Source organism: Pseudophryne corroboree, chromosome 5 (genome assembly GCF_028390025.1).
Source record: "Pseudophryne corroboree isolate aPseCor3 chromosome 5, aPseCor3.hap2, whole genome shotgun sequence".
Lineage (NCBI taxonomy): Eukaryota > Metazoa > Chordata > Amphibia > Anura > Myobatrachidae > Pseudophryne > Pseudophryne corroboree.
The window spans coordinates 143666678-143693180 of NC_086448.1; the positions used below are offsets into that span (position 1 = coordinate 143666678).

The 26503-nt window shown below is 45.6% G+C and overlaps 1 protein-coding gene across 5 annotated transcripts in view; it reads left to right on the top strand.

Moving 5' to 3' along the window:
* The window catches only part of LOC134927391 (ATP-binding cassette sub-family B member 5-like), a 250582-nt gene that overhangs the window by 176100 nt on the left and 47979 nt on the right, over positions 1 to 26503 (top strand). For all 5 annotated transcript variants that reach the window (XM_063921770.1, XM_063921765.1, XM_063921768.1 and 2 more), the window contains 2 exons: positions 6394 to 6494; positions 7507 to 7647. In XM_063921770.1, coding sequence (XP_063777840.1) covers positions 6394 to 6494; positions 7507 to 7647 — 242 coding nt within the window. The remainder of the gene's footprint in view (positions 1 to 6393; positions 6495 to 7506; positions 7648 to 26503) is intronic.

Here is a 26503-nt window from a genome sequence, read left to right on the forward strand (position 1 = left end):
TTTGTTGGATCTTATAAGCACAACTATTATATTGTGTGACAAACATCATATTTATTTTTTCATTTTTATCTTCCATCCAATTCTTTCTTTTCTTTTCTTTGGGTTTTAATAATGTGGCCCTATCAAGTTGTTCTACTTCCACAAGGCCCCCTCAAGTACTGTAGACGGATATCCCTGTTCTATGAATGAAGTCATGAGTTTAGTTGCCTGTGCTCTATATATTAACACAGATGAACAATTTTTACGTATACGGACAAATTGGCCCCTAGGGATATTTTCTTTCCACTCTCTCTTGTGCGAACTATTATAATGGAGATAGTTATTCTGATCAACCTGTTTGATATAGGTTTTGGTGGTCAATTTTCCATCCTCTACTGTTAGTGCTACATCAAGAAAATTAAGTGAAACTAAGTAGGTGCTCTAATGTGCCCCCCCCAAATTATAAATAAATCATCTATAAAATGGCCATAGTACACCAGATTCTCACCCAGTACGCCTCCCCAAACATGTTGGTCCTCAACATGTTTGGGGAGGCGGACTGGGTGAGAATCTGGTGAGTATCATCACTTTATGGCTACATTATACGGATTAAGTGAAGAAAAATCATGTATATAATGGCAGTTGTTAGGTAATGATCATGGGACCCAAAATCATGCCAAATTTGTAGTTATATCTGGAAAAAAATTTTGGCCGAATATTATAAATTTATAACATCATACTAATCAAAAATATAGAGACTATAGAAATATAATTAATTTTAAATGTTTGGAAACTTCCTAAAAAAACTAAAAAAAACTAAAAAATATCTATAAAGTAAAGATAAAGGTCACATATAGTAGTGTTAAGTTTTAAACACATATATGCGATGTGGAAGATCCATTCTAAATTTATTCTGATTTTATTATGCAGGTCAGTTGTGCCATATGTAGGTTTGTCCACTAGAGGGCAGAATTTGGTATAATAAGTATAATGGTATAATTTAATAATAAAAGCATATATTGCACGTAATGTTCAAACACAAAGTATAAAAAGCAGCTATAATACTGATCTAAAGGTGCTTAAAGGTATCTACAGTGTTTATTAAATAACAATGAGACCCGAATAAGGAAGCAAGTAATGTGCCTGTCAAAACGAACAGCCTTGAAAACGAGGTTTGGAACGCGAGCACATTGCGCATGCGCGAACCGGCAATCCGGTATATAAAGCTCTATCAATGGAGGAGAGTTATTTCACACACTGAGGAAGCCACCGAAGCCGGAGGGTAGGCGGAGAAACGCGTTTGGTGACTCTTTTGCCGCTGGAATACCGCACTCTGCTATTCACAGTTACATTGGCCGCTGCTGCTACATTGGAGAGAGGCATCTACCTAAAAGGGAACACTGTGCAGGTCTTCATCTGTCCACCGGTCTCCACGGATTAGGCTGCAATGCCCTTTATCAACTAAGGAGAGGTATCAATTTTGGGTACACAGTAAGTGTACCCTAGGTGGACTGTGGACTGCAGTGTTTATTTATTGCCTCCCAAATATATGCTTTCATATTAGCTGAATTTAGATCTATCAGCTATACTAACAACTTTATAAGTATTAACATGGATGGACTTTAATCAATGATATCTGCTTGATTAACATCGTGATTTACCTGCATGTGGACTGGTTTATTAACTTCATGCTGCTTGCTGAACTAACACCTTGCACTTCACATGTGGGCTTATTAGCTAATGAAAATCTGTCTATATAAACTTGCTATGTGTCATTAATTAGAGCTCGTTTATATACTATATATATTCCCATATGTCTTTTTAAATAGAGTCATATTGGGATTGCGATACCAATGTATAATATATAGTATTTGTATGTGGTAAAACATGTTTTAAACATTATTTGTATGTTTTAGTATTGGCACTGGCCGGTGCCTTATTGTGTTTAATATATATATGAAGTAAAAATACTTTGATACAAAGTGAGAAGCGCTGTCTTATTGTCTGGTTAGTTTCTTTTATCTTTTGGGGAAATTTGGGATCAAGTTCCCTAAGATCAGCTGCTCTCACTCTGTAGGTGACAGCACCAGGTGTACATATTTGCAATATTGTTTTGTGGTCTGTAGTTACTTGCTTCTTCCTTGCTTGCACTTTTGTGCAGTGGAACTACATTTGCTCTTTTCCAGTCCTCTGGAATGGCACCTGTATTTAGTGACTAGTTAAATAATTCTGTTAAAGGTGTAACCAGCACATCTTTTAGCTCTTTGAGTATCCTTGGGTGTATCCCATCTGGTCCCATTGATTTATCCACTTTTAGTTTTGAAAGTTCTGTTAGGACCTTCTCCTCTGTAAATGTACTTTCATCTACCTTATTTTTATGAATGTCCTTGCAACTTAACTGTGGCCCCATCCCTTCTTCTGTAGTAAATACTGAGCAAAAATAATTTTTTAGGTGATCTGCTATTGCCTTGTCTCCCTCCACCAAATGCTCACTCTCTGTCTTAAGTCTTATTATTCCTCCATTTGATTTTCTCCTTTCACTTATATACTTAAAAAGTGTTGCCCCCTTTATCTACTGACTGGGCCATTTTCTCCTCAGCTTCCGCCTTTGCACGTCTGATCGCTTTCTTAGCATCCTTCCGTCTGTCAAGATACACCTCTTTGTCGTTATTATTTTGAGTCTGTTTGTATTTCCTAAAAGAAATCTTTTTTGCTTTCACACTAGTTGATACTTCTTTTGAGAACCACACTGGCTTCCTTTTCCTGGTTCTTTTCCTAACCCTTTTGATACAAAGGTCTGTTGCACTTATTATTGCACTTTTTAGGTTTTCCCACCTCTCCTGCACTCCTTCCAAGTTCCTCCAGTCCGCCAATGAATCACTTAAACATCTCCCCATCTTTGGAAAGTCAGCATTTCTAATATCCAACACCTTTGTTTTTGTGTGACAGGAGTTGGATCCTGTCTTTATACTAAACCATACTGCTTGATGATCACTGGATCCCAGGTGCTCACCCAAATATATGTTGCATATCCTATCACCATTTGTAAGAATTAAATCTAATATTGAGTCTTTGCGAGTGGGCTCCCTCACCAATTGCTTGAGAGATGCTCCCTGTAAGGAATGTAGAAATTTGCCACTTGTAGCTGAACTTGCAAAAGACCCCTCACAATTTACATCAGGTAAATTAAAGTCTCCCATGATTATGACTTCTCCCTTTAAAGTCATTTTAGTGATGTCCAACAATAGGTTCCTGTCCAAATCCTGCCCCTGGCCTGGTGGTGCTCATTGCACCATGACTCTGTACTTGCCACAAAATCCATATTATCCCTTGTCATTAGCTCTGGAATTTTGTCTCCTAAGCTCCTAGCATTTGCACACATAGCTTTAAGAATTTTGTCTGTGCATCTGTTATTAGTAGCCATGTCCAGACCATACAAAATAAATGACAAGATTAAAGTTAAAATGACCTGTTTGGGGATGTTGCTCAGTGTTTAGTTTGTTTGTTTTTTACTAATCAGGAATCACACTTTGTCCTTTACACCACGACTACACCTCACTAAATGTAAAGATATAGTACACCTGACCACAATGGCCAAATGATCAAAGGTGGTAAACACCAGAAAGCATGCAATAATAAACTATGTTTCACTGTGCAACTTCCCCACACATGCAATGCCAATTACAAGCCATTCATGACATCAAAAAACATACATGAGTGTGCATAAGAGAGAGCTGTAGTGAGCAGCTTGGGGGTGTCTTTTCATAGTTTAAAAAGACAGATAACATTGGTATAGGTGAGAATTCAGGTGTTTTTGGTAAGCTATAGACATAAATTTGAGTAGTTGCGGATAAAGTGGAAAGGTCTTGCAGCGTTCCTTTCACAGATTTAAGTTATAAGTGTATGGGTTACTCAGGCTGGAGTAGTTTGATGTGTAGAGGAATTGGACTCACATTTCTTTGAAAGCTGTCCTTTAGTGGTCCAGATTGTGGATTGATTGTTGTCCTACTGTTTTCCTTCGGTTTAACGTCGGTGTAATGTTGAAATTACTGTATGTTTTTAATTTGTAGTTATCCTTTGAATAATGTCCTTTGAAGTAATGGTCCACAAGCCTAACGGCACAAGCCTTCCTGATGCTCTTTAAGTAATGGGCCAGGCATGTGAACAGACTGATTACACCCAAACTCCAATGAACCCTCCCCCAGCAATGGCTAGTAATAAAACAGTTTAAAGAAAACAAGCTAACACACCAACCAACCAACTGAGATTGATGAAAGTCATGCCCTCATGCCTATACTCAGGAGATAACATTCCAATTTATCAATAGCAACCCATCATGTGCATAAGCAATCTAATATAAAAGCAGATGCCTTATGCATATAGCAATGCTATAATTCTTATCACGCAATTTGCTAATTAGTATTTCAGTGCAATCAGTAGTGATAATCTGCAGCTCTCATTTTCAATAAACCTAGAAGGTGGTCTTCAGGTTGCCGACTGGCGGGATCCCGGCGCACAGTATACCGGCGCCGGAATCCCGACAGCTGGCATACCGACAGTTTTTCTCCCTCGTGGGGTTCCACGACCCCCCTGGAGGGAGAATAAATAGCGTGGCACGCGTAGCGCGGCGAGCCCGCAAGGGGCTCATTTGCGCTTGCCACACTGTCTGTATGCCGGCGGTCGGGCTTCCGGCGCCGGTATGCTGGTCGCCGGGAGCCCGGCCGCCAGCATACCATACCACACCCACCTAGACAAGTATATATTCACATGCAGTTATTTGAGTGCAATGTTCTGCAGGAGGGTAGTAGGAGGGACTCGCGCTTAGTCCACACTTGGGGATCTTAAAAGAAACCGGAGGCCAGAAAGTGAACAACCGTTCACTATGGGATTAGGAGAGTGTGTGGAACTGGGCCGCTCCTCCACATAATCACCAGCCCTACTTGACCTGCGGTGACAGGATCAGATCAGACCTTGAGGGGGGGGGGGGGTGGTCGACGGAGTATGCAGCACCCGTCTCCTATGAAAATGCACGCTGTATCTTTTATTGTCCAAAAATATACCCAGCCGGGCAGTAATGGGCTTGTTTGTAGTAATAGGCTTGTTTGGGCCTATTACTTATATTATCCTTATAATGCTGCACAGGCCTGTTGGCCTGCCTACTTGGGAGTTAGATTATGGCTAGGGCCTAGTGCTCTCTATTGGAAGCTCAGGCCTGTAATCACCCACGGGCCAAGTGCCTGCCTACCTGATCACAAGTGATCTTGGCCTAATGCCAAGACCACTACCAGAAACAATGTTGTTTCTCCTAGCTAACCCACAGGCCTAGTGCCTGCTTAGCCGAGGAAGAGTAATCTTGGCCTAATGCCAAGATTGCTAAAACAAATTAGGCCCCGTACTCCTAGCTTCCTCTTTAGGCCTAATGCCTGTATGTGCTCACAGGCCTAATGCCTGGCGACCCGGTGGCCTAGGGAGGAACTAGATGAAAGTTGTGAGGTCCCAAGGCCACCTACCTGACTCGGTGGGAGAGTCTGCAGCGGGGAGCTTCGTTAGCTCTTTTACTTCCCACACGCTGCAGCACTCTCGGCCGGTCTTCCGCTGCTGGGCTCCTTTCTCCGTCGCTTCCTCCTTCTTCTCCACCGCTGCTTCTTCTTTCTAGCTCCGCAGCCGCTCAGCCTCTAATATAAGATGCTGGGAGAAGGCGGAGCTATGACGCGGTGGACTTCTATTGGTCCGCCGCGATGAGCGATGATTGGCTCGTCGCTGCGGCTCCATATTGGGCGCCAACCCGCGAGCCGGGATTGAATCGCGTTTGGTGAGGTATTCAAATTCATTTTTGAGGAACCTGAGGAATTCTGATTTGAGGAACCTGAGTCCTCTCGGATCCAAGCTCCTCCATGGCTACACCCCGCCGCCGCTCCGCTGGACGCCCGTTGCTGGCATCTACAGCCGCGTGGGTGTACGTAACACCCACTGCAGCCTGCCTCACATAAAAATAAAGCAGCCATTATTTACCCTGGACAGAAACAATATAACCCACCCAAATCTAACTCTCTCTGTCTGCACATGTTATATCTGTCCCCCCTGCAGTGCAGATGGTTTTGCCCATTAGAGGAACATTTTATTTTGCAATCAACCTTGAATTAGACCCATAATCTATTGTTTGTTATCTTGGAGACATAGATAAATAGGCCACCAAGTGTCAATTTTAAACTTGCATGCTAAAACTGTGATATGCTTAAAACATTAATCAAGAGCAGCTTTCAATTGTACCTGTCATCTATGCACAGCTGAGGCAGATATTTTTGGAGTCTCAAACTATTTTCATAAATCTTAGTCCTTAAAGTGCCTCAGTGATGTCACCGGTGTGTATTGGAGTCTGTAATAATTGTTCTTCTTTTCTTAAAAACGAAACAGATTGCAACTGAAGCAGTGGATAACATACGGACGGTTGTATCATTAACTAGAGAGGGAACCTTTGAAGAAATGTACTCTGAGAACTTACAGAAACCCTACAGGTCTATAATAATATTTTATGTAATACTTATACTTTAATTAAACTAATCTTTTATATCATGAGAACTACTTAGCATTAAAGTTTCTCACATGAAGTGTTAATTTTGGATATAAAATAGTAAATTCAACCACTGGCTACTCGACTGACAATAGAAGAATATTATATATGGGCAAGTCACGTCATGTACAGGGATTCCTGGGTGGTTGGGGCAGTGATAGTTAATCTTTTATATAATAATAATAATAATAATACAGATACACCTTGCCGATAGAGTCCTCACTATCTATCACATATAAATGTTTATGTATGTCTTTCATATAGTTATTTCAGGCGCTATGCGATATGTTATCACGTAATAAAATTAAAGGATACCCATTCCTATGTAGAATTAGCAGTTGTCAATCTATGTATACAATGAGGTTTATATCACAGATAATATCCTATAGTGTCGGACTGGGACAAATTTTAAGTGTGTGGCCATCCACCAACAGGAAACCATTATCATATGTGTATTGTACTATATCGTTTGCCCAGGACTGCTGGGGAACTGCCGGGGGAGTTCAAGGGAAATCATTAATGAGAAATCATCATTTACAGGTCATCTAGTGTATGGGCACCTTTAGGCTGCAAAGAACAGGGACCCTATATAAAGGAGGGGACAGGGGTGTATCATGACCACCCACTTTGATTGGTAGGAGGGCTAATCTTGGTGTAGTTTCCCTAGAAACAAATCAAGCACCCAAATTCATCCCAGAAACAAATCAAGCACCCAAGTTCATCCAAGTTACTGACCTGCTAGTAGAGTAACAATGTGTAATTTGAGTGCATAGTCTGGAACCTGACCAGAGAGGTTATGGAGCTCTCACGCAGTGGGGCCCACCCATGATTTCTCCAGTACACCTGTGGGCCAGTCCGACTCTATCTATATAACTCCATTATTTATCATTCGTGATTAACCATTTTGTTCCCTTATTAGTGATGTCATAGTGTCTTTGTAAATTAATATATTTTAGGAATGCTCAGCGCAAGGCTCAGATATACGGCATCTGTTTTGCATTCAGTCAGTCATTCATACATTTTGCCTATGCCATATCTTATCGATTCGGAGCTTTAATGATTGAATTGGGGAGGATGAACGCAGAGGAAGTATTTCTGTAAGTATTGGTATTTTTATATAACTATCTGTCATTTTAAAAACCCATTTACAATAACCCCTAAAAATAGTGTAGTTTACATTTGAGTGTAAAAAACACATACCCATTACCTAAAATGTACCCCATAAATAATGTACCTACGTGTAAGTGTTAAAAAAAACCCATTTACATTAATGCACTCCCTAAATAGTGTACCTACATCTACAATTAAAAAAAACTATTACCAAAAATGTAATACCAATTTACACTAACAACTTAACGTACTTTCTAAGAAAGACAGACCTACCAAATTTTTAGAATAGCTTACTAAAGAAAAAATGTAGGTGAACCCTTCCTGTACGGACACTATGCCACACTATGCCCTCTGTCAAGGCCGATGGAGCGTCCTTAATTGCTCTTTGGGCTACCATCTCCCTTTGCAGGACAAGAAATGCCTGCGTTTGGTCACGGTTGGCCTCCATTTGTTCACAGGTGAGTTGGGTGGCCCATGCAAATACATGTTGATTTCGCTGGCCATCCAGCTGCTCTGTCAGTGGGTTGGGAGCTGCCGGCCCACAGGAGTGAGGATCAGGGCATATATATATAGGGAGTTCCAAAACCAAAAACCACAAATAGTTAAAACAAGGAGTGCCTGGTACACATAAAATGTTGATAGTTCAATGCAAAGAACCAGCACCTCCAGATAAATGCAAAAGGTTTTTATATAGAGAATAAAGTGCACAAGGCAAACAAGTAACCAGAGGCATGGTTAAAGATATTGTAAAAAGTTTTCACAAAAAGATGCCATGTAGGGTGGCCAATTCATACCAGACCATAATGCCTGCCTCCAGTCGAAAAGTTGAACAGTCAACAGCCGTTTCGGTGCTGTACAAGCACCTTCATCATGGACAATCAACATAATGTCACAAAACATATTTATACCTAACTAATGATCCTAAACAAAACTCACCTGCATGTGTCACCAGCGCAGGTTTGCGGACACACGGGCCGGAGGCATGCGTCATGACCGGAAGTGACGTGACGTGTCAGACACAACGCGTCATGTCCGGCAAGGATCTCTTAGCAGGGCCGAGAGCAGCCATCACCATGACAACCCGGGTAAGTAGAAACACTGCTTTTAACACCGGGAGACACTGCGCAGCTGCTCTCACTCACCTGCCAGACATCCATACCGCGATCACGTATAGCGTTGCCGGCATCGCCACCCACATCCGGCCGGAGTATGCACCAGCACCCGTGGAACGCAAGCGTTGCCCTGGCGACCATATGCAGTATATACACAATACTAAAACAAAATATAATGGTGGGATTTGCAATAGATGCATACTTACCTACTTTTTGGCAGCTCTCTCCGGGAGAGAGCTGCCTGGACGGCTCAGTGGAGGGGCTGGGCTGAACAATGATGAGGGGAGGAGGCGTAACGAGGGGTGTGGCGGAGGAGGGGCAGAGGCAGAACGAGGGCGGGGTTACAGCGGGACACTGCTTAAGCCACGCCCCCCGTTCTGTAATGCCGCTATAACCGGCATTTTACAGCAGGGGGCGTGACTATGATGACGCGATTCAACAAGAATCGCGTCATCTACTGTCCGGACCGCCCACTTTACTCTCAAAGTGGGCGGCCGGGCAGGGGGGTACTGAAAAACCGGGAGACTTGCCTGCTCTTCCGTGGGGCCGGGAGGGTCACCCGATTTTCGGGAGCCTCCCGGCCATTCCAGGAGAGTAGGCAAGTATGAATAGATGGCAGCTCCCCATAACTTAGAGCGGTACCAAAGAGTGCAAATCAACATCAGACAATACACAAAATCATATAATCTAATATACCGGTAATACTTAAATAGACATTAGCGGACAAAACATGTTTAAGAGACTAAATAAGGAATTTTTTAAGAATAGAGCAAAGATCAATTGTGGAAAGTCTCTTAAACATTTAGCAACATTTATTATACCTACAGGCACCAATTTTGAAGAAATACTTTTTTTCTGTTTTGTGTGTGGAGTTTACATGTTTTCTTGAGCAAAGGAATTTTTTGTGGTAATGGATAGTTATTCAATCTGATGAACTCTCACAAGTCAAACGCTTTGCTGATAAAGATATCACACGTATTCTATTTCAAGACACCAATTCGCTTGCCTTTGATGTTGACAGTCCTCCTGACATTTATGCTGATTTGCTTAAATTAAAGAAAAGAAAAATGGAGTTGAGCCTACATGGCCTTACGCTATCTCAATATTATAAGGAAAGATTAATCCCCAGAGGATTCCGTATCCGTAATCAACCTACAATAGGCGGTACAAATGTGTCTTTTTGCAAGCGATGGTGCCAAATATTGAACGACTGTTCTTTTCAGTTAATGATCTTAGTCATTGAACAGGTTAATGCAGATTTGGAAATACTAGATAGTGAAATCACTAATACCCCTTTCACACCGCAGCTTGTACCCGGTAATTTGCCGTTTTTACTGGCTTCCTAAACGGTTCGAGCTGCGATGTGAAAGAGTCACCTTCAATTTACCGTTTACAAAATACCGCTATTTTGAAACGGTAAAAAAGCAGGGTCCTACCCGTTTCAGACCCGTTTAATTGTGCAGTGTGAAAGGGTCTGAAACGGTATTTGCAAGCCCCAGAAGGTGATAGGCTGTCTCCATGTGTGATCTCACCAGGCAGAAGCAGGTAATAAACATTTAAAATGACAACCACTGTTTTGTATGGGTGAAACGGGTTCAGTGTGAAAGGTACCAAAACTGTAATGAAATGTTAATATACTGGTTACAACATGCGATGTGAAGGTGGTTTAACTGCTCAGACCCGTTTTAAGAACCGTTTCAAAAGCAGGTTTTGCGATGTGAAAGCAGCATAACTGAGCGTGTTGGTTTGGAGAGCCTGAAGGCTGATAAATCAACTGATTAGTTGAATAGGCTTGAGAGCTCCATTGACTCCTTCCATGCCGATCTGTTAGCATTCAAAAAGAATAAATATAAAAGAGTTAAGGAAGACTATAAAGAAACACGTGTTTATTGTTGGCTGTATGGTAGTGATTTTAGACCGGGTTGACGGTCTGATAATAGGAACAGGAGTAATCGTGCAGTGAGATCTTTTTCTGACGTTGACACACACACTTCTGCCAGTGACTCTGATTACTCACAGTCACATTCTAAAGTCTGGTTTTTTTACCCAAGGGCTCTGTTACCAGGAGCAAGTACAAAAATCAAGAAAGAGACGGTGTAGGAGGGGAGGGAGGAAGCGATCCAGTAAGTTCAAAACAGACACCAAACAACAGAAGGAAGTGATTGTTTTTAATCTTTCTGCTTACTCACCTTCTGATCTTGAAATGGCAGTCTTATCCAAAGGTTTGTTCTTTGTGAAGACTTTTAAACAAAGTCCCTTTGATTTTGAAATTGAGTTATATCGCTTCCACCGTACCCTAAGGTTGAAGGATTTCTTTGCCAAGCAGCCTAAAGGTGCTGTGACTGCTGGACATGGATCCTTTAAACCTAAAAGTGTATTTGATCCACCTAGTACCTATACTTATATTGACATTTTTATCAAATTGGTTAAACGAGACACTTTGACATTCATCAAAAATCAGAAAATGTAATTTTCCAATTTGAGTAAGGCTGAGAACCAAGCTTTGTCTAGCCTAAAGGCGAATACTGAAATTGTAATACGCCCGTGAGACAAAGGGGGCGGGATCGTCCTCCTCAATAGATCTGATTATGTGCAAGAAATCAAGAGGCAATTGGCAGATGTGGCGTGTTATAAACTGTTGACATATAATCCCACATATATTTATAAAAAATAGGATTTTAATACCTACCGGTAAATCCTTTTCTCCTAGTCCGTAGAGGATGCTGGGGACTCCAAAAGGACCATGGGGTGTAGACGGGAACCGCAGGAGACATGGGCACACTATAAGACTTTAACTGGGTGTGAACTGGCTCCTCCCTCTATGCCCCTCCTCCAGACCTCAGTTATAGGAACTGTGCCCAGGGGAGACGGACATTTTGAGGAAAAGGATATTTGTTAAACTAAGGGTGATACACACACCAGCTCACACCACAATCATACCGTACAACTGGATTAGCAGGAATACCAGATAACAGTATGAACGAAAAAATAGCAACAAGCTGAACACAACCGATACACAACCGTCGTGTAACCGAAAACAACAACCAACAATACAACTGCAAGTAACAGTAAGCACTAGGATGGGCGCCCAGCATCCTCTACGGACTAGGAGAAAAGGATTTAAATCCTATTTTCTCTTACGTTCCAGAGGATGCTGGGGACTCCAAAAGGACCATGGGGTCTATACCAAAGCTCCAGACCGGGCGGGAGAGTGCGGACGACTCTGCAGCACCGATTGAGCAAACATGAGGTCCTCCTCAGCCAGGGTATCAAACTTGTAGAACTTAGCAAAAGTGTTTGAACCCGACCACGTAGCTGCTCGGCAAAGCTGAAGTGCCGAGACCCCTAAGGCAGCCGCCCAAGATGAGCCCACCTTCCTGGTAGAATGGGCCTTTCCTGACTTTGGCAACGGCAACCCAGCCGAAGAATGAGCGTGCTGAATCGTATTACAAATCCAGCGTGCAATAGTCTGCTTGGAAGCAGGATTTCCAATCTTGTTGGAAGCATACAGGACAAACAGAGCCTCCGTTTTCCTAACAAGAGCCGTTCTGGCGACATTAATTTTTAACGCTCGTACGACATCAAGAGATTTTGGCACTGCCACAGCATCCGTAGCTACAGGTACCACAATAGGTTGATTTATGTGAAACGAAGAAACCACCTTCGGCAGAAATTGTTGACGAGTCCTCAGTTCCGCTCTATCCACATGAAAAATCAAATATTGGCTTATGTGAGACAAAGCCGCCAATTCTGACACTCGTCTGGCAGACGCCAAGGCCAAAAGCATGACCACTTTCCAAGTGAGAAACTTTAACTCAACCTTACGCAAAGGTTCAAACCAGTGAGACGTAAGAAACTGTAAAACCACTTCAAGATCCCATGGTGCCACGGGTGGCACAAACAGAGGATGAATATGCAGCACTCCCTTCACGAAAGTCTGAACCTCAGGAAGGGCGGCCAATTCTTTTTGAAAGAAAATAGATAAAGCCGAAATCTGCACTTTGATGGAACCCAATTTCAGGCCTGCATCCACGCCTGCCTGCAAAAAATGGAGGAAACGACCCCAGTGAAACTCCTCTGCAGGAGCTGTTTTGGTTTCACACCACGACACATATTTTCTCCAAATACGGTGATAATGCTTCGCCGTGACCTCCTTTCTAGCCTTAAGGAGAGTGGGATGATCCATACCTGCACATATCCTCTTTTTATACTGCATTTGACCCGGAAGTGGAAGCGTACTTCCTGTTGGTTACTGTGGGAATTTAACCAGTACTTTAAACGTTATAAGAGCATCAAGCTTGACAGGCAGCGGAAGGCTCCAGTGAGGTCTACTGCAGATAGATCTCTATTCTCTGCTTTTTCTTAACCAGAATAATCCAGTTCAGGAGAAAGAAAAGGTTCTCAGTTTCCTGTCCTCTGGTCCAGTATCCTAGAGTTCACACAGCCTTGCTCCTGAAATTCTTATTTCATGTTCAGAACATGGAGCAAGGCTGTGTGAACTCTAGGATACTGGATTATTCTGGTTAAGAAAAAGCAGAGAATAGAGATCTATCTGCAGTAGACCTCACTGGAGCCTTCCGCTGCCTGTCAAGCTTGATGCTCTTATAACGTTTAAAGTACTGGTTAAATTCCCACAGTAACCAACAGGAAGTACGCTTCCACTTCCGGGTCAAATGCAGTATAAAAAGAGGATATGTGCAGGTATGGATCATTCTGCCCTGAGGAAGAGTTAGATACAACTCGAAACGCGTTGGCGGCACTGAATGATCCATCTACCTGCATCCAGAATACTAGGAGAACCATACCAGGTCCTGTGGCCGGTGTTTTGCATGAAGGGAGGAGGGAGGAATTCCGGAACCTTCCAATTTCACTCTTTTCATTGCTCCATGCTGGGAGCCCGACACGGTACGGTTCCAATTTTACCATACAGTGAATGTGTCACTTTTATTGGATATGAGCATTTCATGTATTTTAATTCAATAAACTCACTTTTTATTTGAATTACTACACTATATGTGCTATTTCTTCTCTCTATGACGAACACCTCCACACAAGGAGAAATCTCGAATTAATTTTGGGAGAAGAATTAAGAAAGAAGAATTTTTCCAGTGAAACATAGGATTCATTTTGGGACTATTTACCAAGACTATCACGTGACTTTTGTTTTTAGGGTGGGAGCGCCAATGGTGTATTCAACAAATATTTGCTGTCTATTAGTCATTTAGGTGATTGGGAGTCACCAGAATACACCCAGGCTGCCTCCATCTTCACCAAGCGCTATTCTCTGTTCCACTCACATTTTGCTTTAAGGAGAGTGGGGATGACTTCCCCGGGAATACCGTTTCGAGTTAGGATTTGGCGTTCAACCTCCACGCCGTCAAACGCAGCCGCGGTAAGTCCGGAAATACGCATGGCCCCTGCAGTAACAGGTCATCTTTGAGAGGAAGTGGCCAAGGATCTTCTATGAGCAATTCCTGAAGATCCGGAAACCAGGCCCTCCACGGCCAATCTGGAACGACGAGTATTGCCTGAACCCTTGTTCGTCTTATGATCCTCAACACTCTTGGAATGAGAAGAAGTGGAGGGAACACATACACCGACTGAAACACCCACGGAGTTACCAGGGCATACACTGCACTGACTTGGGGATCCCTTGACCTGGAACAATACCTCGGAAGCTTCTGGTTGAGGCGAGACGCCGTCATGTCTATTTGAGGAATTCCCCAATGCCTTGTCACTTCTGCAAATACCTCTTGATGAAGGGCCCACTCTCCTGGATGGAGATTGTGTCTGCTGAGGAAGTCTGCTTCCCAGTTGTCCACGCCTGGAAGAAAGACTGCTGACCGAGCGCTCACGTGCTGTTCCGCCCAGCTGAGAACTCTTGTGGCCTCCGCCATTGCCGCTCTGCTCTTTGTTCTGCCCTGGCGGTTTACGTACGCCACCACTGTTATGTTGTCCGACTGAATCAGGACAGGTAGACCTTGAAGAAGGTTTTTCGCTTGCAGAAGGCCGTTGTAAATGGCTCTCAACTCCAGAAAATTTATGTGGAGACAAGATTCCTGGCTTGACCATTTTCCCTGGAAACTTCTTCCTTGTGCGACTGCACCCCAGCCTCGGAGACTTGCATCTGTGGTCAGCAGGACCCAATCCTGGATTCTGAACCTGCGTCCCTCTAGAAGGTGAGAACTTTGCAGCCACCACAGGAGATAAATTCTGGTCCTGGAAGATAGACTTATTTTCCGGTGCATGTGCAGGTGAGACCCGTACCATTTGTTCAGCAGGTCCCACTGAAAATCCCGTGCATGAAACCTGCCAAACGGAATGGCTTCGTAAGCCGCAACCATCTTCCCTAGCACTCAAGTGCATTGATGAATCGACACTCTTGCCGGTTTCAGAATCTCCTTGACCATGGTCTAGATTTCCAGAGCTTATTCTGCCGGAAGAAACACTCTCTGTAGTTCCGTGTCTAGGATCATGCCCAAGAAGGGCAGCCGAGTTGTCGGGATCAACTGAGACTTTGGCAAATTTAGAATCCAACCATGATGTTGCAGAACCGTCAGGGAGAGTTCCACATTTCTTAGCAACTGGTCTTTTGATCTCGCCTTTATCAGGAGATCGTCCAAGTACGGGATAATTGTGACACCCTGCTTGCATAGGAGTACCATCATTTCCGCCATCACCTTGGTGAAGACCCTTGGGGCCGTGGAAAGCCGCAACGTCTGAAATTGGTAATGACAATCCTGCACCGCAAATCTCAGGAAGGCCTGATGAGGAGTATATATCGGGACGTGTAGGTAGGCATCTTTTATGTCGACTGACGTCATAAAATCCCCCCCTTCTAGACTGGAGATCACAGCTCGAAGAGATTCCATCTTGAACTTGAAAGTTTTCAAGTACGGATTGATGGATTTTAGGTTCAGGATTGGTCTGACCGAGCCGTCCTGCTTTGGCACGACAAAGAGGCTCGAATAGAACCCTTCCCCCCGTTGGGAACCGGGACAATGACCCTCCGTTGACACAGCTTTTGTATCGCAGCATTTACTACTTCTCTTTCTGGAATAGAAACTGGAATAGAAACTGGCAAGGCTGATTTGAAAAAGCGGCGGGGGCATCTCCTGAAACTCCAGTTTGTACCCCTGGGACACTATGTCTAAGACCCAAGGATCTAGGCCCGATTGAAACTAGAGATGAGCGGGTTCGGTTTCTCTGAATCCGAACCCGCCAGAACTTCATGTTTTTTTTCACGAGTCCGAGCGACTCGGATCTTCCCGCCTTGCTCGGTTAACCCGAGCGCGCCCGAACGTCATCATGACGCTGTCGGATTCTCGCGAGGCTCGGATTCTATCGCGAGACTCGGATTCTATATAAGGAGCCGCGCGTCGCCGCCATTTTCACACGTGCATTGAGATTGATAGGGAGAGGACGTGGCTGGCGTCCTCTCCGTTTAGACACTTGATTTACTAATTTTGGGGAGCATTAGGAGTACTCAGTAGTGTACAGTGCAGAGTTTTGCTGATAGTGACCAGTGACCACCACTTTTATTTATAATCCGTTCTCTGCCTGAAAAAAGCGATACACAGCACACAGTGACTCAGTCACATACATACCATATCTGTGTGCACTGCTCAGGCTCAGGCCAGTGTGCTGCATCATCTATATATATTATATATCTGTCTGACTGCTCAGCTCACACAGCTTATAATTGTGGGGGAGACTGGGGAGCACTACTGCAGTGCCAGTTATAGGTTATAGCAGGAGCCAGGAGTACATAATATTATATTAAAATTAAACAGTGCACACTTTTGCTGCAGGAGTGCCACTGCCAGTGTGACTAGTGACCAGTGACCTGACCACCAGTATATAATATTAGTAGTATACTATCTCTTTATCAACCAGTCTATATTAGCAGCAGACACAGTACAGTGCGGTAGTTCACGGCTGTGGCTACCTCTGTGTCGGCACTCGGCAGCCCGTCCATAATTGTATATACCAGTGACCTAACCGTGGTTTTTTTTTCTTTCTTTATACATACATACTAGTTACGAGTATACTATCTCTTTATCAACCAGTCTATATATTAGCAGCAGACACAGTACAGTGCGGTAGTTCACGGCTGTGGCTACCTCTGTGTCGGCACTCGGCAGCCCGTCCATAATTGTATATACCAGTGACCTAACCGTGGTTTTTTTTTCTTTCTTTATACATACATACTAGTTACGAGTATACTATCTCTTTATCAACCAGTCTATATATTAGCAGCAGACACAGTACAGTGCGGTAGTTCACGGCTGTGGCTACCTCTGTGTCGGCACTCGGCAGCCCGTCCATAATTGTATATACCAGTGACCTAACCGTGGTTTTTTTTTCTTTCTTTATACATACATACTAGTTACGAGTATACTATCTCTTTATCAACCAGTCTATATATTAGCAGCAGACACAGTACAGTGCGGTAGTTCACGGCTGTGGCTACCTCTGTGTCGGCACTCGGCAGCCCGTCCATAATTGTATATACCACCTAACCGTGGTTTTTTTTTCTTTCTTTATACATACATACTAGTTACGAGTATACTATCTCTTTATCAACCAGTCTATATATTAGCAGCAGACACAGTACAGTGCGGTAGTTCACGGCTGTGGCTACCTCTGTGTCGGCACTCGGCAGCCCGTCCATAATTGTATATACCACCTAACCGTGGTTTTTTTTTCTTTCTTTATACATACATACTAGTTACGAGTATACTATCTCTTTATCAACCAGTCTATATATTAGCAGCAGACACAGTACAGTGCGGTAGTTCACGGCTGTGGCTACCTCTGTGTCGGCACTCGGCAGCCCGTCCATAATTGTATATACCAGTGACCTAACCGTGGTTTTTTTTTCTTTCTTTATACATACATACTAGTTACGAGTATACTATCTCTTTATCAACCAGTCTATATATTAGCAGCAGACACAGTACAGTGCGGTAGTTCACGGCTGTGGCTACCTCTGTGTCGGCACTCGGCAGCCCGTCCATAATTGTATATACCACCTAACCGTGGTTTTTTTTTCTTTCTTTATACATACATACTAGTTACGAGTATACTATCTCTTTATCAACCAGTCTATATATTAGCAGCAGACACAGTACAGTGCGGTAGTTCACGGCTGTGGCTACCTCTGTGTCGGCACTCGGCAGCCCGTCCATAATTGTATATACCACCTAACCGTGGTTTTTTTTTTCTTTCTTTATACATACATACTAGTTACGAGTATACTATCTCTTTATCAACCAGTCTATATATTAGCAGCAGACACAGTACAGTGCGGTAGTTCACGGCTGTGGCTACCTCTGTGTCGGCACTCGGCAGCCCGTCCATAATTGTATACTAGTATCCAATCCATCCATCTCCATTGTTTACCTGAGGTGCCTTTTAGTTGTGCCTATTAAAATATGGAGAACAAAAATGTTGAGGTTCCAAAATTAGGGAAAGATCAAGATCCACTTCCACCTCGTGCTGAAGCTGCTGCCACTAGTCATGGCCGAGACGATGAAATGCCAGCAACGTCGTCTGCCAAGGCCGATGCCCAATGGCATAGTACAGAGCATGTCAAAACCAAAACACCAAATATCAGTAAAAAAAGGACTCCAAAACCTAAAATAAAATTGTCGGAGGAGAAGCGTAAACTTGCCAATATGCCATTTACCACACGGAGTGGCAAGGAACGGCTGAGGCCCTGGCCTATGTTCATGGCTAGTGGTTCAGCTTCACATGAGGATGGAAGCACTCAGCCTCTCGCTAGAAAACTGAAAAGACTCAAGCTGGCAAAAGCACCGCAAAGAACTGTGCGTTCTTTGAAATCCCATATCCACAAGGAGAGTCCAATTGTGTCGGTTGCGATGCCTGACCTTCCCAACACTGGACGTGAAGAGCATGCGCCTTCCACCATTTGCACGCCCCCTGCAAGTGCTGGAAGGAGCACCCGCAGTCCAGTTCCTGATAGTCAGATTGAAGATGTCAGTGTTGAAGTACACCAGGATGAGGAGGATATGGGTGTTGCTGGCGCTGGGGAGGAAATTGACCAGGAGGATTCTGATGGTGAGGTGGTTTGTTTAAGTCAGGCACCCGGGGAGACACCTGTTGTCCGTGGGAGGAATATGGCCGTTGACATGCCAGGTGAAAATACCAAAAAAATCAGCTCTTCGGTGTGGAGGTATTTCACCAGAAATGCGGACAACAGGTGTCAAGCCGTGTGTTCCCTTTGTCAAGCTGTAATAAGTAGGGGTAAGGACGTTAACCACCTCGGAACATCCTCCCTTATACGTCACCTGCAGCGCATTCATAATAAGTCAGTGACAAGTTCAAAAACTTTGGGTGACAGCGGAAGCAGTCCACTGACCAGTAAATCCCTTCCTCTTGTAACCAAGCTCACGCAAACCACCCCACCAACTCCCTCAGTGTCAATTTCCTCCTTCCCCAGGAATGCCAATAGTCCTGCAGGCCATGTCACTGGCAAGTCTGACGAGTCCTCTCCTGCCTGGGATTCCTCCGATGCATCCTTGCGTGTAACGCCTACTGCTGCTGGCGCTGCTGTTGTTGCCGCTGGGAGTCGATGGTCATCCCAGAGGGGAAGTCGTAAGCCCACTTGTACTACTTCCAGTAAGCAATTGACTGTTCAACAGTCCTTTGCGAGGAAGATGAAATATCACAGCAGTCATCCTACTGCAAAGCGGATAACTGAGTCCTTGACAACTATGTTGGTGTTAGACGTGCGTCCGGTATCCGCCGTTAGTTCACAGGGAACTAGACAATTTATTGAGGCAGTGTGCCCCCGTTACCAAATACCATCTAGGTTCCACTTCTCTAGGCAGGCGATACCGAGAATGTACACGGATGTCAGAAAAAGACTCACCAGTCTCCTAAAAAATGCAGTTGTACCCAATGTCCACTTAACCACGGACATGTGGACAAGTGGAGCAGGGCAGGGTCAGGACTATATGACTGTGACAGCCCACTGGGTAGATGTATGGACTCCCGCCGCAAGAACAGCAGCGGCGGCACCAGTAGCAGCATCTCGCAAACGCCAACTCTTTCCTAGGCAGGCTACGCTTTGTATCACCGCTTTCCAGAATACGCACACAGCTGAAAACCTCTTACGGCAACTGAGGAAGATCATCGCGGAATGGCTTACCCCAATTGGACTCTCCTGTGGATTTGTGGCATCGGACAACGCCAGCAATATTGTGTGTGCATTAAATATGGGCAAATTCCAGCACGTCCCATGTTTTGCACATACCTTGAATTTGGTGGTGCAGAATTTTTTAAAAAACGACAGGGGCGTGCAAGAGATGCTGTCGGTGGCCAGAAAAATTGCGGGACACTTTCGGCGTACAGGCACCACGTACAGAAGACTGGAGCACCACCAAAAACTACTGAACCTGCCCTGCCATCATCTGAAGCAAGAAGTGGTAACGAGGTGGAATTCAACCCTCTATATGCTTCAGAGGTTGGAGGAGCAGCAAAAGGCCATTCAAGCCTATACAATTGAGCACGATATAGGAGATGGAATGCACCTGTCTCAAGTGCAGTGGAGAATGATTTCAACGTTGTGCAAGGTTCTGATGCCCTTTGAACTTGCCACACGTGAAGTCAGTTCAGACACTGCCAGCCTGAGTCAGGTCATTCCCCTCATCAGGCTTTTGCAGAAGAAGCTGGAGGCATTGAAGAAGGAGCTAAAAGGGAGCGATTCCGCTAGGCATGTGGGACTTGTGGATGCAGCCCTTAATTCGCTTAACAAGGATTCACGGGTGGTCAATCTGTTGAAATCCGAGCACTACATTTTGGCCACCGTGCTCGATCCTAGATTTAAAGCCTACCTTGGATCTCTCTTTCCGGCAGACACAGGTCTGCTGGGGTTGAAAGACCTGCTGGTGACAAAATTGTCAAGTCAAGCGGAACGCGACCTGTCAACATCTCCTCCTTCACATTCTCCCGCAACTGGGGGTGCGAGGAAAAGGCTCAGAATTCCGAGCCCACCCGCTGGCGGTGATGCAGGGCAGTCTGGAGCGACTGCTGATGCTGACATCTGGTCCGGACTGAAGGACCTGACAACGATTACGGACATGTCGTCTACTGTCACTGCATATGATTCTCTCAACATTGATAGAATGGTGGAGGATTATATGAGTGACCGCATCCAAGTAGGCACGTCACACAGTCCGTACTTATACTGGCAGGAAAAAGAGGCAATTTGGAGGCCCTTGCACAAACTGGCTTTATTCTACCTAAGTTGCCCTCCCACAAGTGTGTACTCCGAAAGAGTGTTTAGTGCCGCCGCTCACCTTGTCAGCAATCGGCGTACGAGGTTACATCCAGAAAATGTGGAGAAGATGATGTTCATTAAAATGAATTATAATCAATTCCTCCGCGGAGACATTGACCAGCAGCAATTGCCTCCACAAAGTACACAGGGAGCTGAGATGGTGGATTCCAGTGGGGACGAATTGATAATCTGTGAGGAGGGGGATGTACACGGTGATATATCGGAGGGTGAAGATGAGGTGGACATCTTGCCTCTGTAGAGCCAGTTTGTGCAAGGAGAGATTAATTGCTTCTTTTTTGGGGGGGGTCCAAACCAACCCGTCATATCAGTCACAGTCGTGTGGCAGACCCTGTCACTGAAATGATGGGTTGGTTAAAGTGTGCATGTCCTGTTTTGTTTATACAACATAAGGGTGGGTGGGAGGGCCCAAGGATAATTCCATCTTGCACCTCTTTTTTCTTTTCTTTTTCTTTGCATCATGTGCTGATTGGGGAGGGTTTTTTGGAAGGGACATCCTGCGTGACACTGCAGTGCCACTCCTAGATGGGCCCGGTGTTTGTGTCGGCCACTAGGGTCGCTAATCTTACTCACACAGCTACCTCATTGCGCCTCTTTTTTTCTTTGCGTCATGTGCTGTTTGGGGAGGGTTTTTTGGAAGGGACATCCTGCGTGACACTGCAGTGCCACTCCTAGATGTGCCCGGTGTTTGTGTCGGCCACTAGGGTCGCTAATCTTACTCACACAGCTACCTCATTGCGCCTCTTTTTCTCTTTGCGTCATGTGCTGTTTGGGGAGGGTTTTTTGGAAGGGACATCCTGCGTGACACTGCAGTGCCACTCCTAGATGGGCCCGGTGTTTGTGTCGGCCACTAGGGTCGCTAATCTTACTCACACAGTCAGCTACCTCATTGCGCCTCTTTTTTTCTTTGCGTCATGTGCTGTTTGGGGAGGGTTTTTTGGAAGGGCCATCCTGCGTGACACTGCAGTGCCACTCCTAGATGGGCCCGGTGTTTGTGTCGGCCACTAGGGTCGCTAATCTTACTCACACAGCTACCTCATTGCGCCTCTTTTTTTCTTTGCGTCATGTGCTGTTTGGGGAGGGTTTTTTGGAAGGGCCATCCTGCGTGACACTGCAGTGCCACTCCTAGATGGGCCCGGTGTTTGTGTCGGCCACTAGGGTCGCTAATCTTACTCACACAGCTACCTCATTGCGCCTCTTTTTTTCTTTGCGTCATGTGCTGTTTGGGGAGGGTTTTTTGGAAGGGACATCCTGCGTGACACTGCAGTGCCACTCCTAGATGGGCCCGGTGTTTGTGTCGGCCACTAGGGTCGCTTATCTTACTCACACAGCGACCTCGGTGCAAATTTTAGGACTAAAAATAATATTGTGAGGTGTGAGGTATTCAGAATAGACTGAAAATGAGTGTAAATTATGGTTTTTGAGGTTAATAATACTTTGGGATCAAAATGACCCCCAAATTCTATGATTTAAGCTGTTTTTTAGTGTTTTTGGAAAAAAACACCCGAATCCAAAACACACCCGAATCCGACAAAAATAATTCGGTGAGGTTTTGCCAAAACGCGTTCGAACCCAAAACACGGCCGCGGAACCGAACCCAAAACCAAAACACAAAACCCGAAAAATTTCAGGCGCTCATCTCTAATTGAAACCAGACCTGACTGAAGATTCGGAGATGGCCCTCCACCAGCACGGACTCCCGTAGGGGAGCCCCAGCGTCATGCGGTGGATTGGGCAGAGGCGGGGGAGGACTTTTGGTCCTGGGCGCCAGACACAGCAGGCGACCCCTTTCCCTTTCCTCTACCTTTTGAAGCGAGGAAGGACGAGCCCCTTCCTTTTTTTTATTTATTAGGCTAAAAGGACTGCATCTGATAATGGGGTGCCTTTTTCTGTTGTGCCGGAACATAAGAAAGAAAAGATGACTTACCCGCAGTAGCGGTAGACACCAGGTCAGCAAGGCCGTCACCAAACAAGACACTACCTTTAAAAGGGAGAGCTTCCATAGCTTTCTTGGAGTCGGCATCAGCATTCCATTGATGAATACACAGCGCCCTCCTGGCCGAGGCCGCCATGGCATTGGCCTTTGATCTCAAGAGGCCAATATCCCTCGCCGCATCCTTTAGGTAAGCTGCAGCATCCCTGATATAACCAAGAGTCAAAAGAATGTTATCCTTATCAAGGGTATCCATGTCAGATGCCAAATTATCAGCCCACTTAGCAATAGCACTACTCACCCACGCCGACGCCACGGCAGGCCTGAGGAGTGCACCAGTAGTGACGAAAATGGCCTTCAATGTCGTTTCCTGCTTGCAATCTGCCGGATCCTTGAGGGCAGCAGTGTCAGGAGACGGAAGCGCCACCTTTTTTGACAGTCAGGACAGAGCCTTGTCCACATTGGGAGATGACTCCCATTTCTCCCTGTCGTCAGGGGAAAGGATATGCCATAAAAATTCTCTTGGGAATCTGCCACCTTTTGTCAGACGACTCCCAAGCCTTTTCACAAAGAGCGTTCAGTTCATGAGAGGGGGAAAACGTCACCCCAGGCTTTTTTCCCTTACACAAACAAACCCTCGTATCTGGAACAGCAGGCACTTCAGAAATATGTAAAACATCTTTAATAGCCACAATCATGTACTGAATACTCTTAACCAATTTCGGATGTAAACTGGCCTCACTATAGTCAACACTGGAATCAGAGTCTGTGTCGGTATCCGTATCTGCCATCTGGGTAAATGAACGTTTTTGTGACCCTGAGGGGGCCTGTACCTGAGACAAAGCGTCCTCCATGGATTTTCTCCACGTTTGTGTCTGAGAATCAGATTTATCCAGCCTCTTAGACAATAACGCCACATTTGCATTCAATGTACTCAACATATTCACCCAATCAGCAGTCAGCTGTGCCGACAGAGACACTCCCAAATCCTTCTCCGCGCCCCCAGTAACTTCCTCCGGGGAGGAACACTCAGCCTCAGACATGTCGACACGCGGTACCGGCACACCCACACTCACACTGGCCAAAGGGGACAGACCCACAGGGAAGCCTGTAGAGAGAACACAGAGGGAGCATGCCAGCTCACACCCCAGCGCCCATATACTACTAATAAATAATATATGATGTCTGCGCTGTAATATATATATATATATATATATATATATATATAGCACCGATTGCCTGTGCCCCCCCCCCCCCCACCCACCGTTTTGCTCCCTGTACTTGTAAGGAGAGTGGAGGTCCGTGACAGCGTCTCTGCATGCACTGAAGTAGAGAAAATGGCACTGGTAAGCTGTGCGACTAAGCCCCGCCCCTTCCTGGCACGCTATAGTCCCGCTAAAATTTTAAATATTATACTGGCGGGGGTACATACACAGTGCCCAGGCACCCCTAATATGTATATTTGCCAGTGGAAAAAAGGCTCCAGTAACTTGCTGCCCAGGGCGCTCCCCCCAGCGCCCTGCACCCTGTGAGTGCTGTTGGCAGTGCCGTAACTAGGCATTTTAGCGCTGTGTGCAAGAACCGACATTGGCGCCCCCCCCGTACAAGATAGGCGCAGTGCGCGCGAAAAATATATAGGGGCGTGGCTTCACGGGAAGGGGCGTGGCAACAAAATAATAGCAATTCATACTACGGTGCACAGTAGTCTCCATTATTCAAATTATGCTGCACAGTAGCGCCACTACACCAGGTAGAGCCCCTTTTATACATTACAGCAGACAGCATCCCCCTTTTTACACATTGCGGCAGCCAGTCCCCCTTTTTACACATTACGGCAGCCAGGACCACTTTTTACACATTGCGGCAGACAGGACCACTTTTTATACATTGCGGCAGCCGGGACCCCTTTTTACACATTACGGCAGCCAGTCCCCCTTTTTACACATTGCGGCAGCCAGGACCACTTTTTACACATTGCGGCAGACGGGACCCCTTTTTACACATTGCGGCAGATGGGACCACTTTTTACGCATTGCGGCAGCCGGGACCCCTTTTTACACATTGCGGCAGCCAGGCCCCCTTTATACACATTGCGGCAGCCAGGACCCCTTTTTACACATTGCGGCAGATGGGACCCCTTTTTACACATTGCGGCAGATGGGACCCCTTTTTACACATTGCGGCAGATGGGACCCCTTTTTACACATTGCGGCAGATGGGACCCTTTTTTACACATTGCGGCAGATGGGACCCCTTTTTACACATTGCGGCAGATGGGACCCCTTTTTACACATTGCGGCAGATGGGACCCCTTTTTACACATTGCAGCAGACGGTGTCCGAGAGAGAGAGAGAGAGAGAGAGAGAGACAGAGAGAGACATACTTACCTTCTCCCCGCTGACAGGCTCCTCATGCAGCTTCCTCTCGGTGCAGGCAGGTGAGAAGGAGGAGGAGGGAGGGGGAGCAGAGAGCCGCAGCAGCGCTATTTGATTGGTAGTAAGCGCCGCTGCAGCATCCCCCTCTCCTTCTGTATTGGCTGCCTGGCGCTGCTGTGGATGCTGGGATGCATCCCAGCATCCACAGCAGCGCCAGGCAGCCAATACAGAAGGAGAGGTGGATGCTGCAGCGGCGCTTACTACCAATCAAATAGCGCTGCTGCGGCTCTCTGCTCCCATTCCCTCCTCCTCCGCTGCCCGGCGCTCCTGTCTTCTCTCTTCACAGTGCGGCGCATGGCGCAGTTCAGAGGCGGCATGTAATGAGTCAATTTGACTCATTACATGCCGCTGGCCGTGCGCCCCCAGGGCAACTGCGCTGTGTGCCAAGCCCCCTTGGCACACACGTAGTTACGGCACTGGCTGTTGGTGTGTGGGAGCATGGAGCGCAGCGCGACCGCTGCGCTGTACCTCCATTACTGAAGTCTTCTGCCGTCTGAAGTCTTCTGTTCTTCTTCTAATACTCACCGGCTTCTTTCTTATGGCTTCTGTGAGGGGGGGTGATGGCGTGGCTCCGGGAACAAGCAGCTAGGCGCACCAAGTGATCGAACCCTCTGGAGCTAATGGTGTCCAGTAGCCTAAGAAGCAGAGCCCTTAACTCACAAGAAGTAGGTCTGACTTCTCTCCCCTCAGTCCCACGAAGCAGGGAGCCTGTAGCCAGCAGGTCTCCCTGAAAATAAAAAAGCCTAACATAAAGTCTTTCCAGAGAAACTCAGTAGACCTCCCCTAGTGTGTGTCCAGTCTCTCCTGGGCACAGAATCTAACTGAGGTCTGGAGGAGGGGCATAGAGGGAGGAGCCAGTTCACACCCAGTAAAAGTCTTATAGTGTGCCCATGTCTCCTGCGGATCCTGTCTATACCCCATGGTCCTTTTGGAGTCCCCAGCATCCTCTAGGACGTAAGAGAAAAGAGATTGATGCTGTTATAAATCTTGGTGTAATCAATGGTTGGATTGATGAATCCACTGCACACTTTTTGACAC